The 25,644-nt window shown below is 41.2% G+C and overlaps 1 protein-coding gene across 1 annotated transcript in view; it reads left to right on the forward strand.

Annotated features, from left to right (window-relative positions):
• LOC109988379 (protocadherin Fat 3) overlaps positions 1-21,454 on the forward strand; it is a 67,265-nt gene extending 45,811 nt beyond the window's left edge. The window contains exons 35-52 of the mRNA XM_065963270.1: positions 107-321; positions 412-549; positions 755-898; positions 986-1,183; positions 1,547-1,824; positions 1,911-2,473; positions 2,649-2,780; positions 2,929-3,086; positions 3,199-3,730; positions 4,141-4,294; positions 5,875-6,031; positions 7,396-7,806; positions 8,916-9,171; positions 15,094-15,192; positions 15,899-15,958; positions 16,235-16,273; positions 18,173-18,224; positions 19,593-21,454. Of these exons, the coding sequence (XP_065819342.1) occupies positions 107-321; positions 412-549; positions 755-898; positions 986-1,183; positions 1,547-1,824; positions 1,911-2,473; positions 2,649-2,780; positions 2,929-3,086; positions 3,199-3,730; positions 4,141-4,294; positions 5,875-6,031; positions 7,396-7,806; positions 8,916-9,171; positions 15,094-15,192; positions 15,899-15,958; positions 16,235-16,273; positions 18,173-18,224; positions 19,593-20,334 (4,328 nt within the window). The 3' untranslated portion in view covers positions 20,335-21,454. The remainder of the gene's footprint in view (positions 1-106; positions 322-411; positions 550-754; positions 899-985; positions 1,184-1,546; positions 1,825-1,910; positions 2,474-2,648; positions 2,781-2,928; positions 3,087-3,198; positions 3,731-4,140; positions 4,295-5,874; positions 6,032-7,395; positions 7,807-8,915; positions 9,172-15,093; positions 15,193-15,898; positions 15,959-16,234; positions 16,274-18,172; positions 18,225-19,592) is intronic.
• The last annotated feature ends 4,190 nt before the right edge of the window (positions 21,455-25,644 follow it).

Below are 25,644 nucleotides of genomic sequence, written 5' to 3' on the forward strand. Positions count from 1 at the left end.
GCAAAAATCCTTGTATGTCAGCATTACTTTTAGGAACAAATGTAAATATTAAACTTATACTTATGTCCTGAAAATGATTGTATTCTATGTGTACTGTATGTTTTAGGCTCTATTTCTGTGGCTGATGATTTGGACTTTGAAGTGTGTAAGGACTACTACCTCACCGTTGAAGCCTGGGACAACGGGGATCCTCCTCTCAGCACTGCTACAATGGTAACCATTGAACTCATGGATGTCAACGACAACGCCCCGGCCTTCAATCAGGACATCTACAACGTTCTGGTCAGCGAGGATGCGTCTGTAGGGCAGTCGATTACGAGGGTAACATCTTTTCTCCTTAAGTTGGACTGTGTTTACGTTTGTTGTTTTTTATCAAACTTATCTTTCACTCCAAATGTGTATGTTTTTAAGGTATTGGCCGAAGACTTGGACAGCCAGGTGAACGGACGAATCACCTATTCTATCCTGAATGGTGACCGCAGCAACCACTTCTGGATCGACCCTGTAACGGGGGTGCTCAAAGTCAATAAGAGGCTAGACAGAGAACTAGTAAGGAAGCATCTTAAAGTATAATATCTCATATACAATCAATAGTAATTTTCTGGTTCATGAGCACAGCCAAGACAGAATATACCCTCAGCGCTCAAGGTCAACATCCAATGAAGTCTCATAAGATGCAAACATAACAGTGCTTGCTGTTTTGTCTGGTACATACTGATGATGCAGCACTTTTGCGCCCCTTTGCTTCATGTAGGTATCCAGGTACTCTCTGTCAGTGCAGGCGTTTGACAGTGGCTCTCCCGCCATGTCTTCCACTGTCACCCTTAACATCGACATCTCTGACGTAAACGACAACCCTCCTGTATTCACACCTCCCAACTCCACAGCCATCATACAGGTAACAGTGTTTGTGTGTTTGCTTGTGTTTACTGTGTTTTATGTTTTTGATAGGATTACCTCAGCTCCTCTCTCTCCTTACTTCCAGCTTAACCAGGCTGCTGACATCACCCTGCTGAAGCTGTCAGTCAGTGACAAAGACTCCCCGAGAAATGGCCCTCCCTTTGAGTTTCGTATTGTGTCAGGAAATGAGGGGAATTTCTTCTCCCTGGACCAGACTGGAACTCTGAAGTCCAACTGTGCATTTGGCCCTGATGCCCCCAGAGAGTTCACACTTGAAATCCAGGTTTCTTTCAACTCTGTATATTCAAGAAACGTTGTGTTGTGTTAGCGTGGTTAAACACAATCAGCATCAGTAGCTGCCAATTTTCCACACAGTTTGTCACTGTTAGCTACTAAGTCAGTCTATCAGAGACGAGGGTTTTAGAATTTAGCCCTGGATACACACATACCTGTCATAGAGAAGCTATTAACAGTAATACTTATTTTCACTCCAAGCTACATGGCTGTCTATATATTTTGTTTTTAATGACCGGTTATACAAATTTAAGCAGATTTTGAGTGAACAGAATCTCATCCTGTCACTTTCTTTTTACCACCTCTTTCAGTTTTTCCAATATGTTAATCCAACTTTGTTTTGGTCTTTCAGGCAGGTGACTCTGGTAAACCTCGCCTCACCTCTTCGTCCTGGATATTCCTGAGAGTCATCGGGAACAGTCAGTATAAACCTGTTGTCTCCCCCTTGGAAATCTTTATCGTCATGGTAACAGATACCTTCTCCGGTGGCCCTATTGGTCAGATCTATGCAACCGACCGTGACCCAAATGATGTGCTGTCGTTTACCCAGAAGCCTCAGCCAAAGAGCATGTTTAAGATTAATAGACAGGATGGCAGCATTGTGGCTCTAGCAGGTCTTGAACCTGGCAGGTACACACTGAAGCACACAAACACACACACACACACAGAGAGTCTAGGAGCTGGTTATATTACATTTCCCTGTCCTCTCCTACCAGGTACCAGATGAACGCCACTGTGAGTGATGGACGCTTCGCTGTGATAGCTGACGTCTCTGTCCAGGTGGAACAGGTGACGGATGTGCTCCTGCGTAGCGCGCTGAACTTACGCTTCAGCTCACTGTCCCCGGAGGACTTACTGAGTCGCTACCTGAACCAAATCAAACTAATGTTACGGGGGATAGCTGGCTGGAAATGGTCGCCAGGACAACAGGATCCCCTCCACATAGTCAGTGTGCAGCCAGTGACAGGGACATCAGGTGTGGACTTGCTGCTGGCAATGGAGAGGCCAGAGACATCAGGGAGTAGACGCATGGGAGGGTTCTACTCCAGGAAAGAGTTCTCTGCAAAGCTGGACGAAGCAGGAGATCGCGGTCAGATTCGAGGCGTTCTAGCTGGGGCGGTGGTGGTGAGCAACGTTTGTTCTGGGCAGCTGGATTGCGGGGAGAGGGTGTGTGAGCAGACACTGATGATGGAGAGCGGCTCACGTGTCTCCTACAGCACAGAGAGGGTCAGCTTGGTGACACCAAGGTTCAGCCGAACAGAGACCTGCACCTGCCCTGGTGAGCACTTCAAGCTAGAACATGCAATTGAACCCCAGAGAGTAATATGATATTATACAAAGATGCCCACATCTGGACACACAAAGCCAAGTACTTTCATATTAAGGAAGCTGATTTTCCATCATGCTGACTTTACTATTCTCTTATATCACAATATCTGCTTCTTTACCAACAGGAGGAATATGCCCCACTCCTATGGAGCTTTGTGAGGGTCAGTCCTGCCCAGCAGACATGCAGTGTGTCCGTTCTGGTCCAACAGCGCCATCTGTCTGCCAGTGTAGGACTGAGAAAGTTGACGAGTGTGCAGGTACGATTTCATGTCTTTATGTTCTGAACACTTCCTAGTGTCCGAGCCTGTTGGAGGATTTGATAATGACTTATTTATCCTTCCTATATTCATCCCTTTACACTCTTATCTGTAATTATTGACATGTGAATGTTTTGTGACTGTGTAGGACAGACCTCTCTGAGTTTCTCTGGGAACAGTTATATAAAGTACAGAGTGACAGAGAGTGGCCAGAGCGGAGAGATGAAGCTTGGCCTTAGAATCAGAACACTTCAGAGAAGAGGAGTCATTATGTTCACACGTGTAAACCCCTGTACCATGCTCAAGGTAAGTACTTACATTTTCTACTTACTTATATTGTTTCCTTAAGCATGGCTTGCTAAAACAATGGTGAGTTTTTTTTTGGTGACGTTTATAGATTAAACTTTCCCATCCACAGATTGAAAGTGGGCGGCTCTGGTTCCAGCTGGACTGTGACAACACCCTCGGCATTATGGGAATCTCTGGTAGACCAATAAATGACGGTCTCTGGCATGCTGTTGCCTTGGAGCTGACAAGGAACTACACCCTTCTGTCACTGGATGACAGCTATGTGGAGCGCCGCCGAGCAGCCCGAGCCCCTGTTCGACTTTGGCCTCTGGCCCCCGATTCATCCTTTTTCTTCGGCGCCCAAGTGAGGCCACTTAACGGGCAAATCGAGAGACCGAGCCCTGGGCCAGGGCAGAGTCTGGGAGGGCCAGAAGCAAGGGACCGAGGAGGGCGGGCACCACCAAGAGCCCAGGACGGCTTTCAGGGCTGTCTGAGCTCACTAATGCTGAATGGCAACGAGCTGCCACTTCAGAATAAGAGAAGCCGATACGCAGAGATAGCTGGGCTGAACGAGGTCAAACTGGGCTGCGTGCTTTATCCAGATCCATGTGTCAGTCAGCCGTGCCTCAACGGAGCCGTCTGCAGCAGTGTGCCCTCTGGAGGTCTGTTTGGATCAGTGTGTGTCATCTTGTGTAAATAAATTGCACGAACAAATTCTGTCATATAAAACATCTTCACTCAAGGTTATATTGCTGAGCATACAGAGTTTTAGTACCGGACTTATTCTAATTAATTCAGTAGTGACCATCAGTTTCTGTAGAACAGTTTTTTTTAGGTAGTACAGTATATATGGAATCTTATAAATGCTTTAATATTGTTCTCAAATAGAAGAAAATGATCCACAAAGAACAGAGTCATATTTATTACATTTTGTAAGATCTTTTGTTTGAAACAGTGAAATTGCCTCTACCAGGTGTACGATGGCAGGGAGCGTGTGTTCTTCAGGGTTTGATATTATTATATTTTCTGATTAAAAAAATGTGATGACACATATTCAATCTTTCTCCAACAGGCTTCATCTGCAGTTGCAGTGCTGGCTTCACTGGGGGGCGCTGTGAAATGGCATTGACATCCTGCATTCCAAACCCATGCCAGAATGGAGGGGACTGTAAGACTGCAGGCAGTGTGTTCCTCTGTGGCTGTCCCAGAGGACTTGGTGGACTTATGTAAGATAAAATAGCACACAGCGGGCGCACGCACACACACACACACACACGCACACACACACACACACACACACACACACACACACTCACACTCTTGTAAGCCTTATTTACTGATTGTGAAGCAGTGTTGATAAATGGCTTGTCCTGTAAATACACAAAAACGGTTAGATAAGCGATGATTCAGACACAATAACATCTGCCTCTCCGCTCTGATACACATTAAAACATAAAAGAACATGTAAGATGCAGAAAACACAGTCACACACATACACTCATTAGCAGCCCAGCAGCTACTGTGTTGTTTTAGTGGTTATTGTGTGAAATGAATTAGTGTTCCTAATTTAATGTGATATAATTTCTGTTGAAAAGCCTATAATCACTCTCCCTGCTTCCTTCTTAATTACAGCTCTGTAATTGCCTTTGAAATAACCTCTCTGCTCATGATGTTGTTCGACAGAGCTGCAGCTAGAGGGCAGCTTTCCCCCAAAAAGAAAAAAGTTCAGCTTGTTCATGATTCTGACAGAGATGTACAGCTCTGATGATCAGTTTGAAATGTATTCCATTTAGCTGAATAAATAGTGTGATGACTTTGAAACGCAAACACATTTTATTATATATCAAGCAAATGCTTTTTTTTTTGTTACAAAATGTTTAATTCCAATTTAGTTTAATTAGCACCCCCCCTCCCCCCACTGGATAGATGATATAATCACATTCAAAATTAGCTTTTCAATAATAAAAAAATATATCGGTTTAGTTGGAAAGTTGTTTAATGGTGAAAATGTTTCCTTTAATTCTGAATCATAGCCTTAATATGGCATACATAGAATATATCTTTATTGTCATTGCTATAATAACAACGAAAAACAGTTTAGCAGATTGTCGTCAGTGGCAGCACATACAGACAGACAGTAAAAAGGATAACGTAAAGACATGCATTCATTTCACATCTGTAACATGTAGAGCGCTGGGCCGCTGTGTCTGACCACGCCATCCTGTATGGATCTCATACAGGATACACTTCTAAAAGTTTACTCAAGCAAATGTTTAATGGCACTTTGTGAGACTTTGATATTTCTGACAGAACTTTTTTACAAGGAAGCTTCTTGCAAAAAACTCAAAGGTACTTTTTCTTGTCACTTCAAACCATCTTTTTTGAAAATCCCATCAACAAAAAATAATTGAAAAGAGAAATACATGATTTTCCATCTCGCTCACTGCAGGGCACCGTGTTGAAAAGGACGCACAAAGAGCATGTATGTGTGTGTAGAAAACTACATTTGCGATTTTTGCCCTTATCTGGGAGTAATTCTGTGCGTGTATATGAGTTGGTTCCAGTATTGAGGCATTTTGTTTTTAACAAAAGCATGTAAATGAGGGTGATAGGAGAATCCGTGAAGATAATCTCTTGATTCAGCACAAGAAAGACTCTGTGAAAAGATGATCTCCAAAGTATTTATTTTCATTCTGTCTTTAAACTCACTATCACCTCTTTCATCTCTTATTCCTCTCTTTCACTTTGATACAAATCATCGCCACTACTCTCATGCATAGCAATGTATTTGTCCATGCCTCTGCAGATGTGACGAGGATGTGAATGAGTGCGAGCAGGACGGCTGCAGAAACGGTGGAGAGTGTGTCAACACATTTGGGTCGTTCTACTGTAACTGCTCCGAGGGATACGAGGGCCAGATTTGTGATGATCTGACACCTGGTAATCTGGGAGATGACATGCAGGTAAAGTATTCAGCACTTGAAAGTGAATTCATGCAGGAGTAAATCTCACAGAATGTAAAAACTATAATCCAAGTCAATCCAAGTAAGTCCAAGCTTTTCGGCTTGCTTTTTGCACATTCAGCTTGCTCCTAATAGGACTTGGCATATTTAGTGCAGCTGTTGAGGAAACTGAGTGTGCACTGGCCTCCCATGAAGGTTTATTCACCAGTCTGGTATGTTTGTCCCTGCAGTAGATGAATGAAAGTGTGGTAATGGCTAGGTCACAGATTCCATTAGAATGTGTCACGCTCTTGACTTTTGTCGTGCGCTGTATGCGGGTTGAAGGCTGCAATTAATGTCATGCATTGTTTGTATTTTCTTCTGGGCTTTATGCCTTTATCAGTAGAAATTGGGAGAGAGAATGGGGATGACATGCAGAGCGCTGAGGGTTGGAGTTGAACCACTTTGCACATGGTACACGCAACCTAACTGCCAGGCCAATCAGCGCCCCATGTTATGCATTGTTGAAAGAAAGCGTCTGTATTACGCTAAAGACTGTGCAGAAATGTATACGTAGTACACAAAGCCATCAAGCTGCTTTAATAAAAAATAGAAATAGCTTTGTTTTTTTAACCACATTGAAGGCCTCAGATTCGAGGAACAAAATTGAATAGAAGTTTCCCTTTAGCTTCTGGAGTTTACCAAATCCTGTATTCTGTTTAAACAACAACTTGTGGGAATGATCATTCCTCCATATGACACGACCAGAAATGCAACTGTACTCATCTTTGCAGGTGTGCGGTGATGAGCATTTTAATTGTTTGCAATCTTAGAAATGTTAAGTTCATTAATAAAAAAAAAAGGTGATTTTGGTTGTGATAGGTTTGTCATGATGTTGGCCTTTTAAAATGCATTGTGTTAAATATATTGCTCTCCACTTCAGTGTGGACTGTTTACTGCAAAACTCCATCTGTTCCCTTCCCCACTTACCATTCATTTTAACAACAGTACTCACATAGCTGCCTGGATGATTTTAGAAATACAAAAAAGTATTAAGTTTTAGAGTACTATGATAGAAAATCATGTGATTTGAAATATTTAAAAAACGAACAAGGACGGTAGATCAGGATGTGTCTGTGCAAATTCTTGATGAATTGTGTTTTTGTCATAGACAGAGGGTCTGAGGTGGTATTAACAACATGAAATAACCTCGATGTTTTCATCATACCAACAGTTACAGAGTTTTCACTTCATGTTGGGAAATATGTGATTGTCCTTTACTGAAATAGAAGTAAATTCCTAAAATGATGCCCTGAACTTGAGCTGCTGTGTTTCCACCAGAGACATATCCTCATTTTTATAATTCTTCTCTTCCTGTTGCCCAGGCGGAGCCGCTGTCTTACATCGGACCAGGAGAGATAATTGGCATTGGCGTCCTCGCCTTTGTCATCCTCCTCTTACTGATACTCTTCATGGCCTTTAGAAAGAAAATCAAATTTAGGAAGGATTCTGACCCAGGACCGGGGACTGTAATGGGTGTGTCAGCTATTTCCACAGAAACCAGCTACATGCTGCACAAAACTGGCGTGGGCGCAGAAGGGATTGAGTTTAAAGCAGTGCGTGTGTCAGGTTCACCGGGGGCCACCAGCACGTATGGGGAGGTCGGAGGCTGCACTGGGGGCCCTCCCCAGGTCATGGTACGTCCAACTACCCACTCCCCTTTACCAGGAGGACTCATCAACCACGGCCTGAGGAGCGGAGACGGTGATAAGACGACCTCCAGTGAGAGCAGTCAGGTATGTCAAAGTGTGCATGGACAAGATGAGAATTTATTTCTGTGTTTCATTCATCAAAAATAATTACCTCACAGGGCAGCGAGACTTTATTATGGCAGTTTTAGTTATAAAAGAATCACAGGAAACTAACTTAATATTGTAATTTTCTGCCAATATACTAGTAATAAAATGAAAACCCTAGCTAGTACCTATTTCACATCACAACGTCATTATTAATATCAGCATGTCTTCTGGCCCGAAGATTTGATGATGCTGTGTTTCTGTAATTCATTCATTCAGTAATGGTATTATTTGAGAGACATACATCTTCTTCCCTTATTATTGTATTCTTATTCTTCTTGCAAACAGGCGCGGGACAGACTGTTCCTCTTCACTCACCACATTACTGTCCTCAAGGTTGAACAAGCTTTACGTGTGATATGTTACATAAAAAAAAAAAAAAGACAATGAAATCTTCCTAACATTGCCATTTTCCTTTTTGAACGAGTGGAAGCTGTAGTATTTTACACCTAATGAACTTACTTTTAATAACAAAAAAACAACTTAATTGTCAGCCATAATGTCAAAAATGTTCAACTCTAGTGCAACCTAGTGGTAATGTTAATAAATTACCATATCTATCCAGCATGGGGAGCATGAATGAATGGGCTGAAAGTGGATATGGATAAAATGCACCACTTTTTACTGGTGGGGAAGCAGTCGTCTACACAAAATCATACAAAAATGGTTTCAATTTTATTTTAAGGTCAAGTATTTGGCTCGACTCTGACCTGTTGCTCCTTTCCCATGTCATTCCTTGCTCTCTCTCTTCCCAGTTCAGACTCTATCCAATGACTTAAAAAAAACAATAAAACAAAGAAAAAACAGCTGGACTCTTTAGTTCTGTGGTAGACCATATGCTAGCTGGGATTTATTAGACTGAAAACACATTTCAGGTACATAATAACTGAACTTGAACACCCATGTTCATCATTATAATACAAAAACTGTCACCAAATGCAGAAGTGCTTCTTTAGGTTTTCCTTAGTTGGTTATTTTTTAGGTTATATTGGTCTTTTTCTGGGTTTTTTCAGTTGTTGTTTCATTGCTGCTTTCTTTCGTCCTCACAGTTCAGCAGCTTCCTGTCAGACCTGTCTACTGTCCGAGGTATGGCCAATAGGAGGGGTGTTGCAGTGTGCAGTGTGGCACCCAATCTTCCTCTGGCATCGTCCTGCCACACAGAGCACAGTCCGGCCCACAAAGTGTCCTGGGATGGCGAAGAAACTAGGGACGGGGGCCTGGAGAGGTTGAGAGACGAGCGAGAGGACGAGTGGGGACAACGAGCTTTTCAGCTGGAGAGAACGCAGAGAGAAAGTAGTCCACAGGGTAAGACTGTAATCATGTTCTCCCACATTCACAACCACAAGCACACAGCTTGTACAGTAGTTCCAAAACCATGGAGTCATCTTCCCAATCTCAAGTTCCACTTTCACAGACTCACTGACTTTTAGGTATGTTCCTGGTTAGTGTCTGATGACTCATTGTCATCCCTTTCTCTAATCTTCAAGTGGATGAGGGCGCTGATTTGGATTTAATGATGCTGAATCATGCAATTTCCTTTAGTCAGCATCCATGTAGACTTTCCTTTGAGACTTACTCGGAGTTCATTGTGAACTTAATGACCTGAAAGATGTGATTATCCAAATGTTTATACATTGAAGAACTTCTAAAAAAAAGTTTGAAAAGAACATTTTTATTTAAGAAGAAATGCATTGACAAAACAGAAATCAAAAAACATTTTTATCTGTAGGTGACAAAATGCAGTAATCTACTTTGTAGTCACTTTGTTAAAGTGACATATTTATAAAGGAACAACATTTCTGACTTTTCTGATTCTTGGTAGTTTGCTAAAATGTGCTAACAGGATACTTGTGCACTAATGAAAGGATCATTTTTGTGTTTCTTAATTAATGTCTTGTTAAAGAGGGGCAGATTATATATGAGATTATTCTTTTTTCTGCTGCTTTTTTATTCAAGATTTCAAATGTTATGTTTGTATTCAAATGTTTTGTTTGATCAATGAATGAAATAAACATACAAATAAATAAAGAACTAAATAAACGCTGGTTGAAGAAACCCCTCATCTCACTTATGCCCCTATGCCCTTCTAATACGTAACATAACCTAGCTTGTGGGCAAGCACAACAGGTTTGTCATGATGTTGGCCTTTTAAAATGCATTGTGTTAAATATATTGCTCTCCACTTCAGTGTGGACCAACCAAAACAGCAATGCTACCTTCAACAGACTCTCGCTACGTTTATGCGACCTAGACAGGTAATGATGACAACGCCAATACTTTCTACCCCACTGCATGGCCCCTACTGGCCCCCACCACTCAGCCGTGTAGACCCATGAGCAGCCAGAGCCAGGACATCACTGGGGTTGTCAAATGGAAACCTTTTTTCAGCAATGTTTACCTGATTAGTCCCACAACACTTCAGGGAGGTTGGACAGTGAGCTCCGGCATCCCACAGCCAATCCCCCCCCCCCTCAATTATAGCTCCTCATATGCTGCCCACCATACCCACGTGCATAACTTCTATATCTTACCTACCCCACCCCATCACAGCCCAAACAGCATTGCCACCTTCAACAGACCCAGTACATGCAAACTACAGGTCGTGACAACACTGATACTACCCACCCTACCACAAGGCCCCTAATGACCCCCACAAACAAAACACAACTATGCCTGGCATCTAAAAATAAATCCACACTGGGGGTGGGCTTTTTTTCTTAAAGTTTAAGATTAGGATGGGCAATAGTGTTACACCCTCTATCATCTGCACTGATCGAGCTAATTCACAAAGAGCTATGCCTTTTAAATGACCCACATCAATGGTTCCAGAGTGATCAAAATACTATTTAATTTGGCAAATCCTTTCGTCAAAGCGTTACTATTTACGATTGAATAAAGGAAATTAAAACTCTCTTTCTTTTTTAAACTGCAAAAATTGGCAATCGATAATGTTCTTTTGTATCAGAATGTTTCTTTGGTCTCATGTGCACTTCTGTTTGAGTGGTCAAGTTCATCAGCAGTGACTGCTCTCCTTTGTTCGAACCCTGTTTTTGCTCTACAAAAGTGAAGTAAACATCAAAGCAGCAAAAACACTTTGGATCAATAAGAGTCATCTTTCCTGGTTAGTTTTCTTCTTATTTTTTGCATCTCAGAGCGCTTTGTGTGTACCGTCATCAACAGAGGGACCAATGAATAATGAAGGGAAATGAGAAGTAGTTTAGCCTGATAGCCAGTTCTCAGTAGCGAGCGCACACACCTCACAGTTAGTTTTCTGTCAATAAAATAACCACTCTGCATCTCAGTGCTAAGGTAGACGTCACACTTGTTGATTCTCCGTCCAACCTGTTGTTTGAATAATCAAGTCTGATGTCGGAACTTCCTGATAATTATTGATTTCCCCCTGTGGATACAGGGAAGGGGAACGTTTATTTACTGCTCCCCTGCTGTGTGTTAAGAAAAGAGTGTGCCCCTTGGGTTTACACTTACATCCCGGTTCATGAATTAATGTGCTCATTTTTGGATTAAAGCCTCCGTGACACCTCTGTTACAACAAGTTCAATTAATCATCTTAAAAAAAGGTTAATAACGAAACTGTGTCAACTTGATTAATAGAACCATCTACACCACCGAAGCAACTCATGATAGAATTAATATTGCAATAGATGGGCACAAGTCAATACATGAAGTAAACATATTGGTTGTTTTTCTGTCCCTACCCGCTGCTTATGAATTAATAAATGTTGTGAATAATGAAATAGGCAGTAATAAGGTCCCTTGGTGATCATTTTTGGTATTAATTGTTGAATGTCTCAACAGAAGTGAATAGCTCTTTATGTTTTTTTTTCAAAGAAATTTCGGTAAATTGAAAGATTTGAGATGAAGTGACGTTGACATAACATGTACGGTATGTCACATACATACCCCATTCAAAAAGTCCTGTTTTTACAGCACAACTAAATGTTAACTGCCTGGTACAAAAAAAAACATTTTGGTATTTATGACAAAATGTACAGGGGGAAACGTTTTCATTACTCATCAGTTTTGATTTAATGAAGGATACGAGTTATGCATAATGACACACTTGTCTGTCCTGATTGACAGGCGACACAGTGTAGTGGTTTGTCAGCAGGCGTAAAACCCACATCAGCTCATTGAGACAGCGCTTCCAGCATAGACCGCCTTTAACGGGCTTCCTTAGCCCCCTGCAGTTAACAATGGGTGATGTCACTCAGGCTTCGTCCACAGTCTATGGTTGACATCTACGGCCTCACACAAACAAAACCTTCACAGTACCAGTTTCGGCTAGCAATGCAAACAAAGTAAAGGATTTTAGCGGAAGTGTAAATATAATGACTTTACCTAAAAAAGGAAGTTGAGGACTTTTTACTTTGGAGGCTATGCTTAGAGGTATAATGGGTTTAGAAAAAAGACTTGAAGTGGTATAGATGGCAAATTTAACTAAATGAAGCACCAATAAAGAGAAACGTGAAGTTCCAATTTTTAAAATAATTTTAGGGTGACACATTGAATGGCAGATGACTCCTAAGACTTTTTTTTTTTCATGGCTCTTAAGAAATGCAAAAGTGGATGAAAGTTTTATAAAATTGAGGGCAGGTTGAGATTATTGTCTGGCTGAGTGTTAGGATTAGAGAAGGGGTTAGGATATTAACAAGAGTCTGCCAACTTTGGCACACCGCAGAGAAGTTAAGTAAGGAAAATAACTGACAACCAAATAATTAAAAATGAAGGGTTTTTGTTTTCTTCGTAGACTCAACCATGTGAGAAGTTTTGCCCCAAGTGCATGCGGAATAAGACCAGAGGCTGCTAGGTTGCCTTTCTTATTTATTTTGATTGATTGTACTGCCTTACTGCCCACATTCCCACAGGAACTTTTCACTTGTTCCTCATGCACTGATCCACGACCACCCAGCCTGGGCTCAGAAAGCTTGAGTTGATGTGCAGACATCCAGGCCCTCGTGGACAGAGCCCAGTTTTGGTTATAAGACATGTTGAGCTCTGCCTGCTTCCTGCAGCCCTGTATTAAGAGAGAAACACAATTTTCAAAAAAGGCAAACCGGAGTGAGAAAAACACATGCAGTGTTGAGTTATGAAATGCAAGACTCCAATCACACGCTGACAAATTGTTTATTGCTTACCCAACAAGGAAAAATGTGTTTTTTCCCCAGTGATATATTTTCTTTGTAAAGCAACAGCAGTTAATAACCAGAGTGTTTCAAGGTCATGCATTCTCACTCACCTGTGACATATTTGCACAGGACTATTGAAGACAGCAGAACATCACTGGTGGCTTTACATTCTTATATGTTGGTATACAGTACATTGATACCTGGGTTGCAGCTGATATCAAAACTATTCTTATTTTGCTCCTGTCTTTGAGAAGCAGAAACAGGTTTTTCACAAAGGTGCTTTTAGTAACAACTTTTAGCAAAGCTCTTCAGCGCTTGTTTCCAAACAGTTTCATATTCCAAATACAGTTTTTGGATGATAGTTAGAGGCCATACGAATATTTTCTACTCCGCTGGTCATCTTAGGCTCTTTCCCAATTCACACACTAGTGCCAAATCAGGCGTTTTATTGCTGCTAGAGTGGAGCACCTGGTCGACAACAAGGCTGTGTGGCTTAACCAGTCACTCAATCTTTACAACAAAGTGCCTGAAGTCGATGTGACACGTGAACTTGCAAGCACCTCTGGAACTTGTTTGAAAACCACTCAGGGGCAATTGTGGCCAACAAAATAACAGCAGGGGAAAACTGTGTCAGGAATCACACTGACTTGTGAGCATGTAATATTTGAAAATATGCCCTTCAAGAAATACAGGTGAAGGCTAACTAGGGACACCATGCTTTTCTTTAAGTGAAATCTCTACTGTTGGTGCAATCGAAATGTTCGAGGCACTGGAGTAAGAATACCAATTTCTGCAGAGTAAGCATGTAGGCCAAAACATATATACAGTCTTTTAAATCGTTTCATTCGATTTTGGGCTTTTTTCATTTTGCCAATATACCTGCTGTTTGGAGCAGTTTGTGCTTCACATCTGCCTCTAATAGATATCACTGAGACATTACTCATCCAGCTGGTGCAGTCAGCATTAAATGAGCACACCTGGAGACACAGTTGTTCTTGGATTTGGGGAAGATTCTGTGCTCCAAAGTTTGGCAGGCTTAAATCATTTTTTGAGTTTACTGAAACTTGAGATGCCTTAAGTTGTGAATTACTTTTTTTTCCATTGTGTGTGTGACTGCATTTGGGCTCACTGTTTATCTGGGTCAATGTCAAGAATTTTTATGGACTGGGGTAGCCCAACTGGTGGCACACACACACATATGAGTAGTATGTGTACCCTTTCTGTATTATCGTTTTTACGTATTTTACATAAGTAAAGTAAAGGTTTTATTTTCCCTGTGTATCATTTTCAAACTTGTAATAGTAACGCAGCAGAGAAAACATAAATCTTCTTGTCCTAAAGGATTAATATGTAACATTTCTACTGAATTAAATCATAAAATGACGTTACTATGTCATCAGACCTTCAGGAAGTGCAACAACGCAGTAGCCAGTATGCCCTCCTCCTAAATTTCGATTACAGTGCGGAATGGCCTAAAAAGCCTCTGCATTTTCCTACTAAGCTCGATGACGTAGATACGTGGTAAAACTAGGATAAATAATAGAGAAGCTTTTGAACGTTTCAAGACTGATGCAGAGCTGGATAAATTCTAAAGCTTCAGGATCTGGGACACGGCAACCAGCATGCAAATCGACTCAAGGGACGAGGGGGCGGGGGCAGACAGCTCTCATCAATGTTTTGAATTTGGACTGCAGTAGCAATTTTTTAACACTAGGTGGCAGAGTTACATATTGCTCCTTTAAGACAAATAGCAAACTATAGTTCAAGATTTTTAAATGGTGTGGATGAATGTGAGAAGTAATTGATTATGATTTTTAAATCCAAAATAGTTGGATGACTCATGCATCAATGACTTTTCAAATATACATGAAGGCATATGGTTCCTTCCTTTAAAGATGAAAAGGTTGGGAAAAAAACGAGATATCAGAAACTAGAATTTATATCGGCTTTGATATCTCATGTTTGCTTTGAGTTTTGAGTGGAACATGCTGATGTAGCTCTTAAGTTATTAAGAAAATACTCTGAGTGTATATGAGTGTGGAATTGAATATGTACTGTTGTTTTTGTGTTTGCATGTTAGAGGTCTCACAGCTTGTGGATGAGGTGACATGCCTCTCAGACTCTAATTCTGAGGAGCACTCCATTAGCTCCTACACTTCTGAGTCCTTCGATGACAATGGTAAGACCCCAATGCACTCCTTCATCTTTCTGTTCCTTTTTGTAAGTATTTTAGTTTCCTCGTAAGGCCCTAAAAAGTTATTCAGAGGAAGGGAAAATCAGTGCTCTTCATTTAAGAGTCCTAAGCAAAAGGCTGGGAACCACCTCTATAAAATTCACTGGATGTGAGAACAGGCCAGTTGTGCTGTTATATAATGTTGCTCTTTAGTACTACATAATGTTTCAAAAAGCAAGGAGAAAAAAAAAAGACATTTAAATGTTTAACTGAAGGTACCATTATGCAACACAATCCATACGCACTTTGAGCAAAGCTTCATTCAAAGGTCCTAAGTCCAAAGCATTTTTCTTGAAATTCTTCAGCGTCACATTTTACCAGGTAGATCAATACTGCTGACACTTTTCTTGGATCGTATTCGTCTCTTTTTTTCCCAGATAACTCGATACCATTGATCTTAAAGAGGTTGGAAGCCAAACAACCTAATGATCATGTGTGTGTAAATGTGTATGGATGGGTGTGTCCCATTTCCTGGAGCTGCCAAGAAAGCCATCCTCATGTCTTTTCTACTAACTTATTCAATACACACTCATTAAACCGCGTCCTCGCTGTACTCCACACATGTGCACAAACAGCACATGACACTTAACCCTTTTCATAAATGCTCATTCATTGTTTCTTTTCTTCTTCTCTCTTTCTGTATTCTGAACAGCCTCTATAGTGACGGTCATACGTCTGGTCAATGACACTGTGGATAATATTGAGAGTGAAGGTATGAAATGATATCTTCTTTACTCCTGTATCTCCTTTGTGTCTCTCTTTTCATGCCAATGTATTTGTATAGAGCTGTAGCTTTATGGTATAATGTATTGAATGCAGCCCAGCCTCTGCTCTCCTTTCCCTTCAGAGTAACACATCCTGCTAAGGTTTCCAATGTTTTTGTCCATTTCCAATACTGGATCTCTGCATGTTTCAATTTCTCCCCTTTAGTTTCTGTGTTGTTTGTCTCACTCTGTCTCTGACATTCACTTTCTCTCTCCCTTTGTAGTGTCGAACATGGACAAAGAACAGCGGCGGAGCAGCCCTGGTGAGTGAGCTGCAAAGCAACTGAAAAACATCTTATTAACTTGCCATCCCTCCGGCTTTATTTTCTAAGCTGTGATCCCCAAACCTTACCTTTTGTGTTTTTTACATTTTTCTCCCTGAATATTTTATCAAACCCCAAACAGCATAGATTTCTGTTTCACTTCTTTTTTTTTTTTTGCAACCACAACTTTGAATGTAAATGTAGGCTCCCAAATTCTAGTTACACCTCCTGACTTCCAACAAGGGTTGGATTCTAAATGGATGTTTCATTTTGAAAACAGCAAAGAGAAATGTACTAAAACTAAAATGTACTGTGGGGATGCAGGCTGATGTGAGTAGTCATTTCAAATTAACAATAACTCATATCTACAATTCTTGGGTCCTGTGTTTTTTTTTTTTCAGTTTTGCCACAGACAAAAGTTCCCCCCTTCAACATCAACGTTTGTATTAAGGAATACTGTATTTAACATTAATAAATATAACATAAATATTGTAACCATACTTGATTTATAGTTCCATATCAGTTCCTTAGGTAATTAGATTTAGAAGTTAAGTGGAAATCATTTATTTATTCAGTTAAAGGGCTGACAAAGATCTCAGTTTAAACACAAGTTTAATTCATTTATACTGACTTTTTATTTCTTCCAACTTTTGGAGGCTATTCTAAAAGGGTTTGGTGACAGATTAGAGAGGTTCTGGATTGGAAAGGTGGCTTTGATACTGGATTCAGAATCTGTCAAATACCCGCAAACCCAAGTTTACATGCAAACCACCCATCCATCCATCCATCATTTCAAAGCAGCAGCAGTCTAAGCAAGTCAACCCAAAACAGTTCAACATATATCGTGTAACAACTATCCAATTCTTTGATCAAAGAAAAAAAAAAAGAAAAAAAGCTTTCTATATTTGATTAATGCTGACATTTAAGCGCTCGGCCAAGTTGCTTGTAGTAGTCCTCCCTCAAAGCATAGCGAAGCTTTCGCTGCAGCCTTTTAGAATGTTTCAGTGGGTTTTATTGGCACTTCGAGCCGAGCCTCACATCCTTATGGAAAAGCAAAAAGAGACAGCAGCTTCAAACACTTTCCCTTTTTTCTCCTGCAAGAAGGCATCATCTGCGGGCTGGACACTAATCCTCCACTCCCACGAATGCTAAAACAATGATAAGATCCGGTTAGACCTACCCTATAGGATCCCTGTTTTGTCTCCAGCTCTGTTTTAAGACCAATGTTTATTGGCTCATGGCTACCAAGTCTGTTAGTTCTTAGGTGCATGTAATTTTCTGGATCCACAAAGCATTTCATTACAAACGCAGAGCAAGGCTGCATTTGTGCCTCAGTCACTGGCAGCTTGCTGAAGCATGAAGAGCTTTACTCCAGACAGGGAGAATTAAATGATGAATGAAATTGTTGCATGGTAGGTTAGCTCCATCTAACCCCTTGGATTTGGTGAATTTGTGTTCATATGACACATGAACAAACATATATTTCTTAATGTGTAAAAAAAGGAGAAGAAATGTGATTTATAACCAGATCAGCTGTTCATCTTTGTTAGTCTTTAAATTAGATTTGAAATGTTCAGCCTCCATTTAACATATCATTAATGCCTCTTGCATGAGGAACAAGTGTTGTGTGACATCCCGCTGTGTATTTCTGTTTGGGTGTGTGTGTTATGTGTCGTGAGTTGTGCTCGTGGGTGAATTTGTCTGTTTACATATATTTGTGCTAAATGGCTCCCTGCCAGCCTCCTTCCCTTGTTATCAAGTGTGTTTTCTTCCATGTCATAATTCCCAATGTCACCCCTCATTCAGTTGTTTCTATGAGAAGAGCTTTTCATCATCAAAGGATCAAAAGCTTCCCGTCCCATGAGATTTTTTTTTGGTTTCCCCCCACCTCACTGACAGCGAGTTGTCATCTGCAGAGCAAAGATGAGCTTTGTGTAGAGTTCACCCCCCCACTCCCCTTTAACCTCTCATTTGAACATATTTAAACAGAGTATTGACAATTCAGCAGCATGGCATGAAGAAAGAACTCACTTTTTTTTGTGGTTTGTTGGCACTGCAGTCTATAAGACACATCTGTCGGTACGTGATGTGAATTGTAAAGTAGGAGTTGGCATTGCTAATGAAGGGAACTCTTCCCACACACAGATTGACTCCTCTGGCTTCCCTTTGCTTCATCAATATGATATCTTTTTCACTCACAGCTCAGTAACCCCAACCATATATAATGCTCCCTGCATGCTGTAGTTTGTAGGAAGTAGCATATTAGCAGGGGGCTAACAGCATGAACTCAAACGTCCAAAAAAAAGAGATTTCGTTGTCTTATTTTATTTGCACATAAATTAATTTTAAATGAGAGTTGGGAGCAATTAAAGAACGCAAACACACAGTCCCACAGAGCACATTGTAAGCCCTGTGGAGCAACAGTAAGACACAAAGAATCTCATAAACCCCATGCTCACACAAGCACACACACGCGCGCACACACACACACACACACATACACAAACAAACACACACTCCTGTACATAAACCCACACACACATTCTAATATTAAACTATAAAGAGATCAAAGGATTAGATGTTAAGCACAGAAAAAATCTTCAGATGAAAAAATGAAAGATTCAAACAAAATTACCCTTTAGTGCTAATGATCTACAGAAGCCCAGACATGCATCCATACATTTTTTATTTTCTGTAAAAATGAGAGGAAAAAGTCGAGAGCTCCAGAGAACAAATGAAATGTGCTCATCATTACCGGACAACCAGCCTCGATACGCGTAGATAATCAGTTAAATAAGATCAAGACGTTGAGAAAACAAATAGAAAGTGCTCATTATCACGGCAATATAATGAAATCGAATGTGTTCTTTGATATTTTTGTATTACTTCTTTTTTTGAAGTGCCTCTGTTTGTTCTCAAGGAGGATACTCTGACTAACTTAACGCCTTCGATCTGAACCGTATCAGCTGCTGTCACCTCCTTCACTCCTCTAGATAAGGCCGTCACCATGCTGCTGTTTTAAAAGTGAAATCATCTGCTGATGTGGCACATTTTGCAGGCTTATCCCGTTAGATAGATAATCCCGTTCCTTGCTCATACTGTGAAATGCAGACAGGCTGTTTGTAATCTAACTTGTACATTCCAGGGAGGAAGACATACTTCCAGTGATTCAAATGCACTAGTTTGTCCAGGGAATAAAGCCTGGGGCTCCTAACACAGTATGATAACTTAAATCCCTTTAACTCCCGTAAGTAGGTAATTTCTCTTCCTGTTGCGCCAGTGAAACACATTGTTAGTCAATTAATCCATTGTTTTTTCTGTTGATTATTTCAGCGTACCACTGGGAGTCTTCCGGTCAGACCTCAAGCTGGTTGTCACCTTCACGTCTGCGCCCACAAGAGTCTGGATCCAATTTCGACCTGAGTGACACCCAGCAGAACATCCGGCGAGGAGGCAGCATGCGGTCCCTCCAGCTGGACTACAGCCTGAGGGGCTTCAGCGGAGACCGGGCCCGAGAGAAGGTACGAGAAACTGAGAAGAGGGCGTTCCAGTGGGAGAGGAACCAGTCAGGTGAGTGGGAGAGGAGACGTTTCCTGGACAAAGAAGAATCCAGAAGTCCCGAAGAGGACGGTAAAAGAGGGGTGAGCCAGGATCACACAGACCTTCTGCAGACCTTCAGCCACGACAGCTGTGAGGACTCACCTGTTTACGAGGAATACCAAGATTCAAGCCACAACCAGGAGGAAGGGGAAGACTCAGAGAGCCTTTATGACACTTTACCCCCAACCAGAGCTGCATATGAAGGCTACCCGTCCAGCCCCCCAGGCATCAACCTGCACCCTGCTCAGCTCTTGCCCCCCCTCAGGGCATGGGACCTACAGGGAGGGGAGTGGAGGGAATCGCAGGAAGACCAGGAAGAGCTTGGCTCTAACAGTCTGACAGGTTCTGGGGATGAGCTGGAGAGACTACTGAACCTGGTGTCGCTCAGAGCCAGGAGAGCCACTCGAGTAAACCGAAACTCGACTAGATCTGAACCTACAGACTGGGAGGGGTTCCAATAAGCACACAAGACTGTACAAACCCAATAGACTTAATATTTATTGATTAATTAGACTGATACAGAGACCCTCTGTGATTAAACTAGACATTTGAAATACCACACTGCTGGTCCACAACCTTCAAAATAATTAAAGGAGAATATTACCATATATACTTTTATTATCCCACATTATTATCCGGCTGTAAGCAAACACTAATCCCCCACCAATCCCCCCGCTCATTTATAATCAGGAGCAATGAGAGGAAATATGCTTTTTCTCCTGACGCCTCTACCTGTGCTGCATGAGAGTTAGCAGAGATTGGCTGGGAATCAATGCTATTACATTTAATATTTATGGAACCAGCGGAGCGCAGCATTTATTAACATCGGAATATGAAACGAGCCAGCTTCTCTCTGTTTTAGATGCTGTATGTACATATGTTATCGTGCATTTCATACCTCATTCCTTTGACGCACACAATCATTTTGTCTGCTCAACCGTGTAATGCATTTCTTATTTTTATTGACATGATACGCGGGGCTTTGAAGAGAACACAAGTCCCAGACGTAACCTCAGAGATGCTATTAAGATGACCATCAAAATACTTGGGAGTTCATTTCTTTCTTTCTTTATTTTATTTGCTTAATTATAACAGCATTTTATTGGTTAGGTGGCTGCATAACAAAAGCATCAGGGGAATATGCCTCATATAATTTCAATTTAATTCAGCCCTTAGGTTCTACTTTATATTTTTATGACATCATAACTCATGCCAGTTCACATATGGACAGAAATATGGTATGCCCCTCAATGTACATTGTAATCACCAAGGCCATGCTACAAACTGAATTAAGCCCACTTTAACCCCGGTATTTATATGGGATATGAATTTTCAGACTTTATGTGCTAAAAGGCTTAGAGAATTATGTGGAAACACAGCCGTGAAGTGCAAAAGCACTCACCCGAGACGTGTACACACATGGTCCCCACACTGATAACACAGTGTAAATGCTGCTGTGATCCCAGTTCACACACAACAGAGCAGACTTCCACTCTAATGTCAACCAGCTTTGAAACAAAGGACAAACATGCAATGGTTAACTTGGACTATTTGATGATTTTTCTTCTTTTTTCATAACAACATGACAGAACAGTTGTGCCAGACTTATCAAGTATCCCCCGTTTCATTTTGAAAAGACCAGAAAAACAATGACATAACCACTTAAAGTGCAATGAAGAGAAAAACATTCCAGTCTTAACCCAAGGACGTAAACAGCAAACAATAAATGCAGCTAACTGTTATGCGCTGCTGAAGGACAGAGTAGATATTATTATGTGTCAGACAGTGCATACTGTATAAGTCTCTTAATGAAGATGTAACCCTGTAAACAAAGGTAGCTCTTAAGGCTGACAGAGATTCAAGGACACAAATACCAATAAAAACTCTTTAAAGACATCAGTAGCTTTTGTTGTGTGAGTGGACGTTTTTTTGCTAAATAAAAATTGGTTGGGGGGGGAGTAGTTTTTCATTATAAGTGAAGAGAATTTTATTCTGATGGAAGAGTTCACATAAATTCTTTGAAAGTGATGAAAAATAAACAACAACACAAATAGCTGCATTCTAGCCAACAGGTCTCAACATGGTCCTGATCAGAGTTACCAGCCTCACATTGGGATTCCCATTTATCCATTACCCCTTTTTCCTATTCCTGTCCGGGCGTACCCTCTAAGTGGGTTTGCTGTGAGGACAGCTCTGTTAACAAGGAGAGACACATCCCCTAAAGGTCAGACTAACACATGACAGGAACACATTCACACATTTGGGCACTTTATGGTTTCTAGCCAACATGATGGGACTATGGAAAAACCAACTGATTACTGTGAGAAACTCAACATAACAAAAGCAAAATGGAAGATTGAGACCTTTATATTGTGAACCAGCTCTACTTACGCCTTGGCAGTCATGTTTTGCTACTTTTTTTTCCAACTATTGCAGATGAATGATCTCGCAAAGTACCTTTAAATCTGTCAGATTTTCTGTTCGTGTTTTTCCTCAGGTGGCTGATTGACACACTGTGTGGCTGCAAATTACAAGGACTTAATGAACTTGTTTCTAGTCAGGCAGATTCATACTTCATTGGAAGGAATTTGTATTTATCATAGGTTTGAATATGTAGGCCACCTGCTGTGCTGCTGAACGTGAGCTATAGCTGAACACCAGCTACATGACATGAATAATACCCGTGACAATTATAAATAAATCATGTCAGTCTCGTCACGAGTCTTACGTTTTTGTTTTCTTTCCTTTCTGTATGGGATCTGGCAGATTCATTTAGCAGAGCTTACAGTTATCGTGGTCTGTGGGAGACAAAAAAGCGTGAAAATCCTCATGGGTTGTCTAATGCTTAAACTGTATGACCATGAAAACAAAATAAATCTAATTTTGAAATCATTGAGATTATTTGCAGAGCGTTCTGTGATCCTTGCATGGATTGTTTAGGCCGTATACGCTGTCAACAGTTGAAATGATTTAAGCCTAATCTCCTTACGTCTTTTTGTTTGCCTCAGGATGTGATGTCTTTGCTGACTTGACTGGGTGTATACAGCTTTTTGTTTGGCTTTCTTTTGTCCCCGGGAGTTTATGTCCATACTGACCAGTTGCTATGATCAAGTTTCTGCAGACCCTGCATCTCTAAAAACAACAACGCGCATCCGTGATCGGAAAACACATTTTCTGTGGTTATTGAGTCCTCATACAGAAGCCATCAGCACACATGACAAATGAAAACCACATCCCACAGCCTTGGTTTGTGTTTGATTAATAGAACATGCTCCTCTGAACAGAGTGCAAATTAAAGCCTCTTTAATTAGTCAATGTTACAACGTCCGCTACCGTTAAGTAGCGTGACATTTCTTAATGGCTCTGTCTTCATCTCTAAAGGTGTCCAGTCATTAATTCTTGATTGGAAGCTGGTTGTCATCTGAGTGCTCCATGACTACACACTCGCTCTTTGTGTTACTAAGGAGATGCATCCAGGAACTTGTGTAGTTTTTGATTATCCAAACCCCGACCCCCCCCCCCCCCCCCACCCCCCATTTTGGAGTTGACACACAAACTTTGCCCTTGTTATAATCCAACCTTCCCTTAAAAAAAAAAAAAAAAAAAAACACCACAGGGTTGACTTTGTACCAAAAACATTCCCATGGCAACCAGACAGTCCCCTGATCATGTTTGTGTTTTGTTTTCCCTGTAGCATTAAACACGTTCTGGCCGATTTGGGGGGGCTATGGCATGTGTATATGTGTTTTTGAGTGTGTTTGCTGTTGTGCAGATGAATAATATTTGCCCCTGCTCGCTGCTGCTGCTCAACATGCCTGCACCCAAAACACTGTATGTATCTTTGACTACATGGAAAAAAAGGGGACGGAGTTGCTGCCATTGGGATCAGCCTTCACCGAATAGTAATTATTGTCCTGTCCTTTCAATTATTGTGCATGTATGCATTGAAAGGACAGGACAGGGTTCAGTGATAGTGTGCATGCCTGAGTATTTAAGTATCTTAAAATTTGATGTAATGAGTTCAAGAAGAACATCCTTTCAGATAACTGTTTGCAAAATGTATATTTTAAGATTGCAAACAGCTGCAACTTCAAAATGACAATACATTTTTCCGGAGGAACAGTTTATTTTTTTTCAACAATGCATGTCGTATTTTGAGTTAAACACTTCATGTATCTTTTAGTGAATGCCAGTTTGTGCCAGTGCAATAGATAGAAATAGCTCATAGTCAAAATGTTGGCTTGCTTTTTCCTGTTCCTTTTCTCTTTCCCTGCAGGAAACATGAACCACAAAAGACACAAACAGGTGCAAGGCAGAACTCGAGGGAGATTAATTCCTATTTTCCTCAGCCCAGGAACGATTCATGCATTGCTATGTAAAATGTGCATAAAACTTGATGAAATGTGTCACTGCAGGGAGACATCCCTTAACCTGACATTATGGCCTTAAACAATCGGCATGTTTTTCTCTGCCCTTAATGGGTTTTTTTTATTACCCCTTTTTTTGCAGCAATGAAACACAGAACATTAGATTTGATCAGTTAGCATAATATGCTAAAGATGTCTCAAGTTATAACAGCCAGAGGTGCAGCTGGCATGCCCGCCTCCTCTGAATCACACCATTCATATTTTGCTTGGTTGTTTTTGTGAGGATTCTCACTTAATTTTGGATCTTCAGAGGGACATGAGGAGTCACGCATCCTTTCGGGCAAAGTCTTACGTAACAATACCTCCGCCTTCAGCAAGACGCGCTGCACACACAAAATCAACAACACAAACATTAACAACACAGGTGGAAATAGTTCTACTGTCTGGCCAAAGGGAGGAGAAAATGTTACAAGCAATTTATTCCCCCAGATTCTCAGCTCATTAAATTATTCCGACAAGGATTACGCAACGTGCCTCAATAACTTATGTACATATTCTCTTTGGCACACACTTTTGACAACCATCCGGCTTGTTTTTGGCCATCCCAGCGACAGGCACGGGGTCAAACCAAAGGCAAACATGAGGGCGTGTGAGGAAAGAGAGACAGAGGGAGAGAGCAATAAACAAAGTGACTGTTGTGTTTATTCATCATGCATCAGAGGAAACTAATGAGGACCTGCCAGTCCCTTTAGCTCTGCTGGCTTTCATTGGACCATCTGGCATTTACACCACAGAGTCAGCTAAGCCACTTAAAACCTTTCTACCCCCACACTCTCCATTTTTTTTCCCTCCTTCTTCTTCTTCACTGCTTTTTTTCTCAATGACGGACCTGCATATCTGCCCGGACACAACTGTGATTGTAAGCGATGGACAGACGGATGAAAAGAAGATGTTATATAAAGGAGGAGGGGAATGAGAAAGGACGGAAGATGAGAGGAGAAGTGGGAAAAGTAGATTACCATTCCCCAGCTGCTGTTTATTGAGGGGTAGCTGTGTGGGTGATTGTAAATCCACGCCGTTCTCAGTAACACCAGGATTACACACCCAGCATGACCTAATCTATGTGCTAAAACATCTGCCTGTGATGACACTCACCCACACACACACACACACACACATGTGCACATGCACGTACAACCCTCTCATGACCATAATGGTTACAGATGCAGTCAGTGTCTCAGGCAATTCCATCACATGTATTATTCGCAAATAACTTTAATCAGTATAATCAGACACAAAATGCCTACCCTGCTAAAACAAGGCAACAGGGATTGGGGGCTTGTATTGGATAGGGTCACGTCCATGTATGACAATATGAATTCACATCAGAGAGTAGCCCTCAGC

Source organism: Labrus bergylta, chromosome 14 (assembly GCF_963930695.1).
Source record: "Labrus bergylta chromosome 14, fLabBer1.1, whole genome shotgun sequence".
Lineage (NCBI taxonomy): Eukaryota > Metazoa > Chordata > Actinopteri > Labriformes > Labridae > Labrus > Labrus bergylta.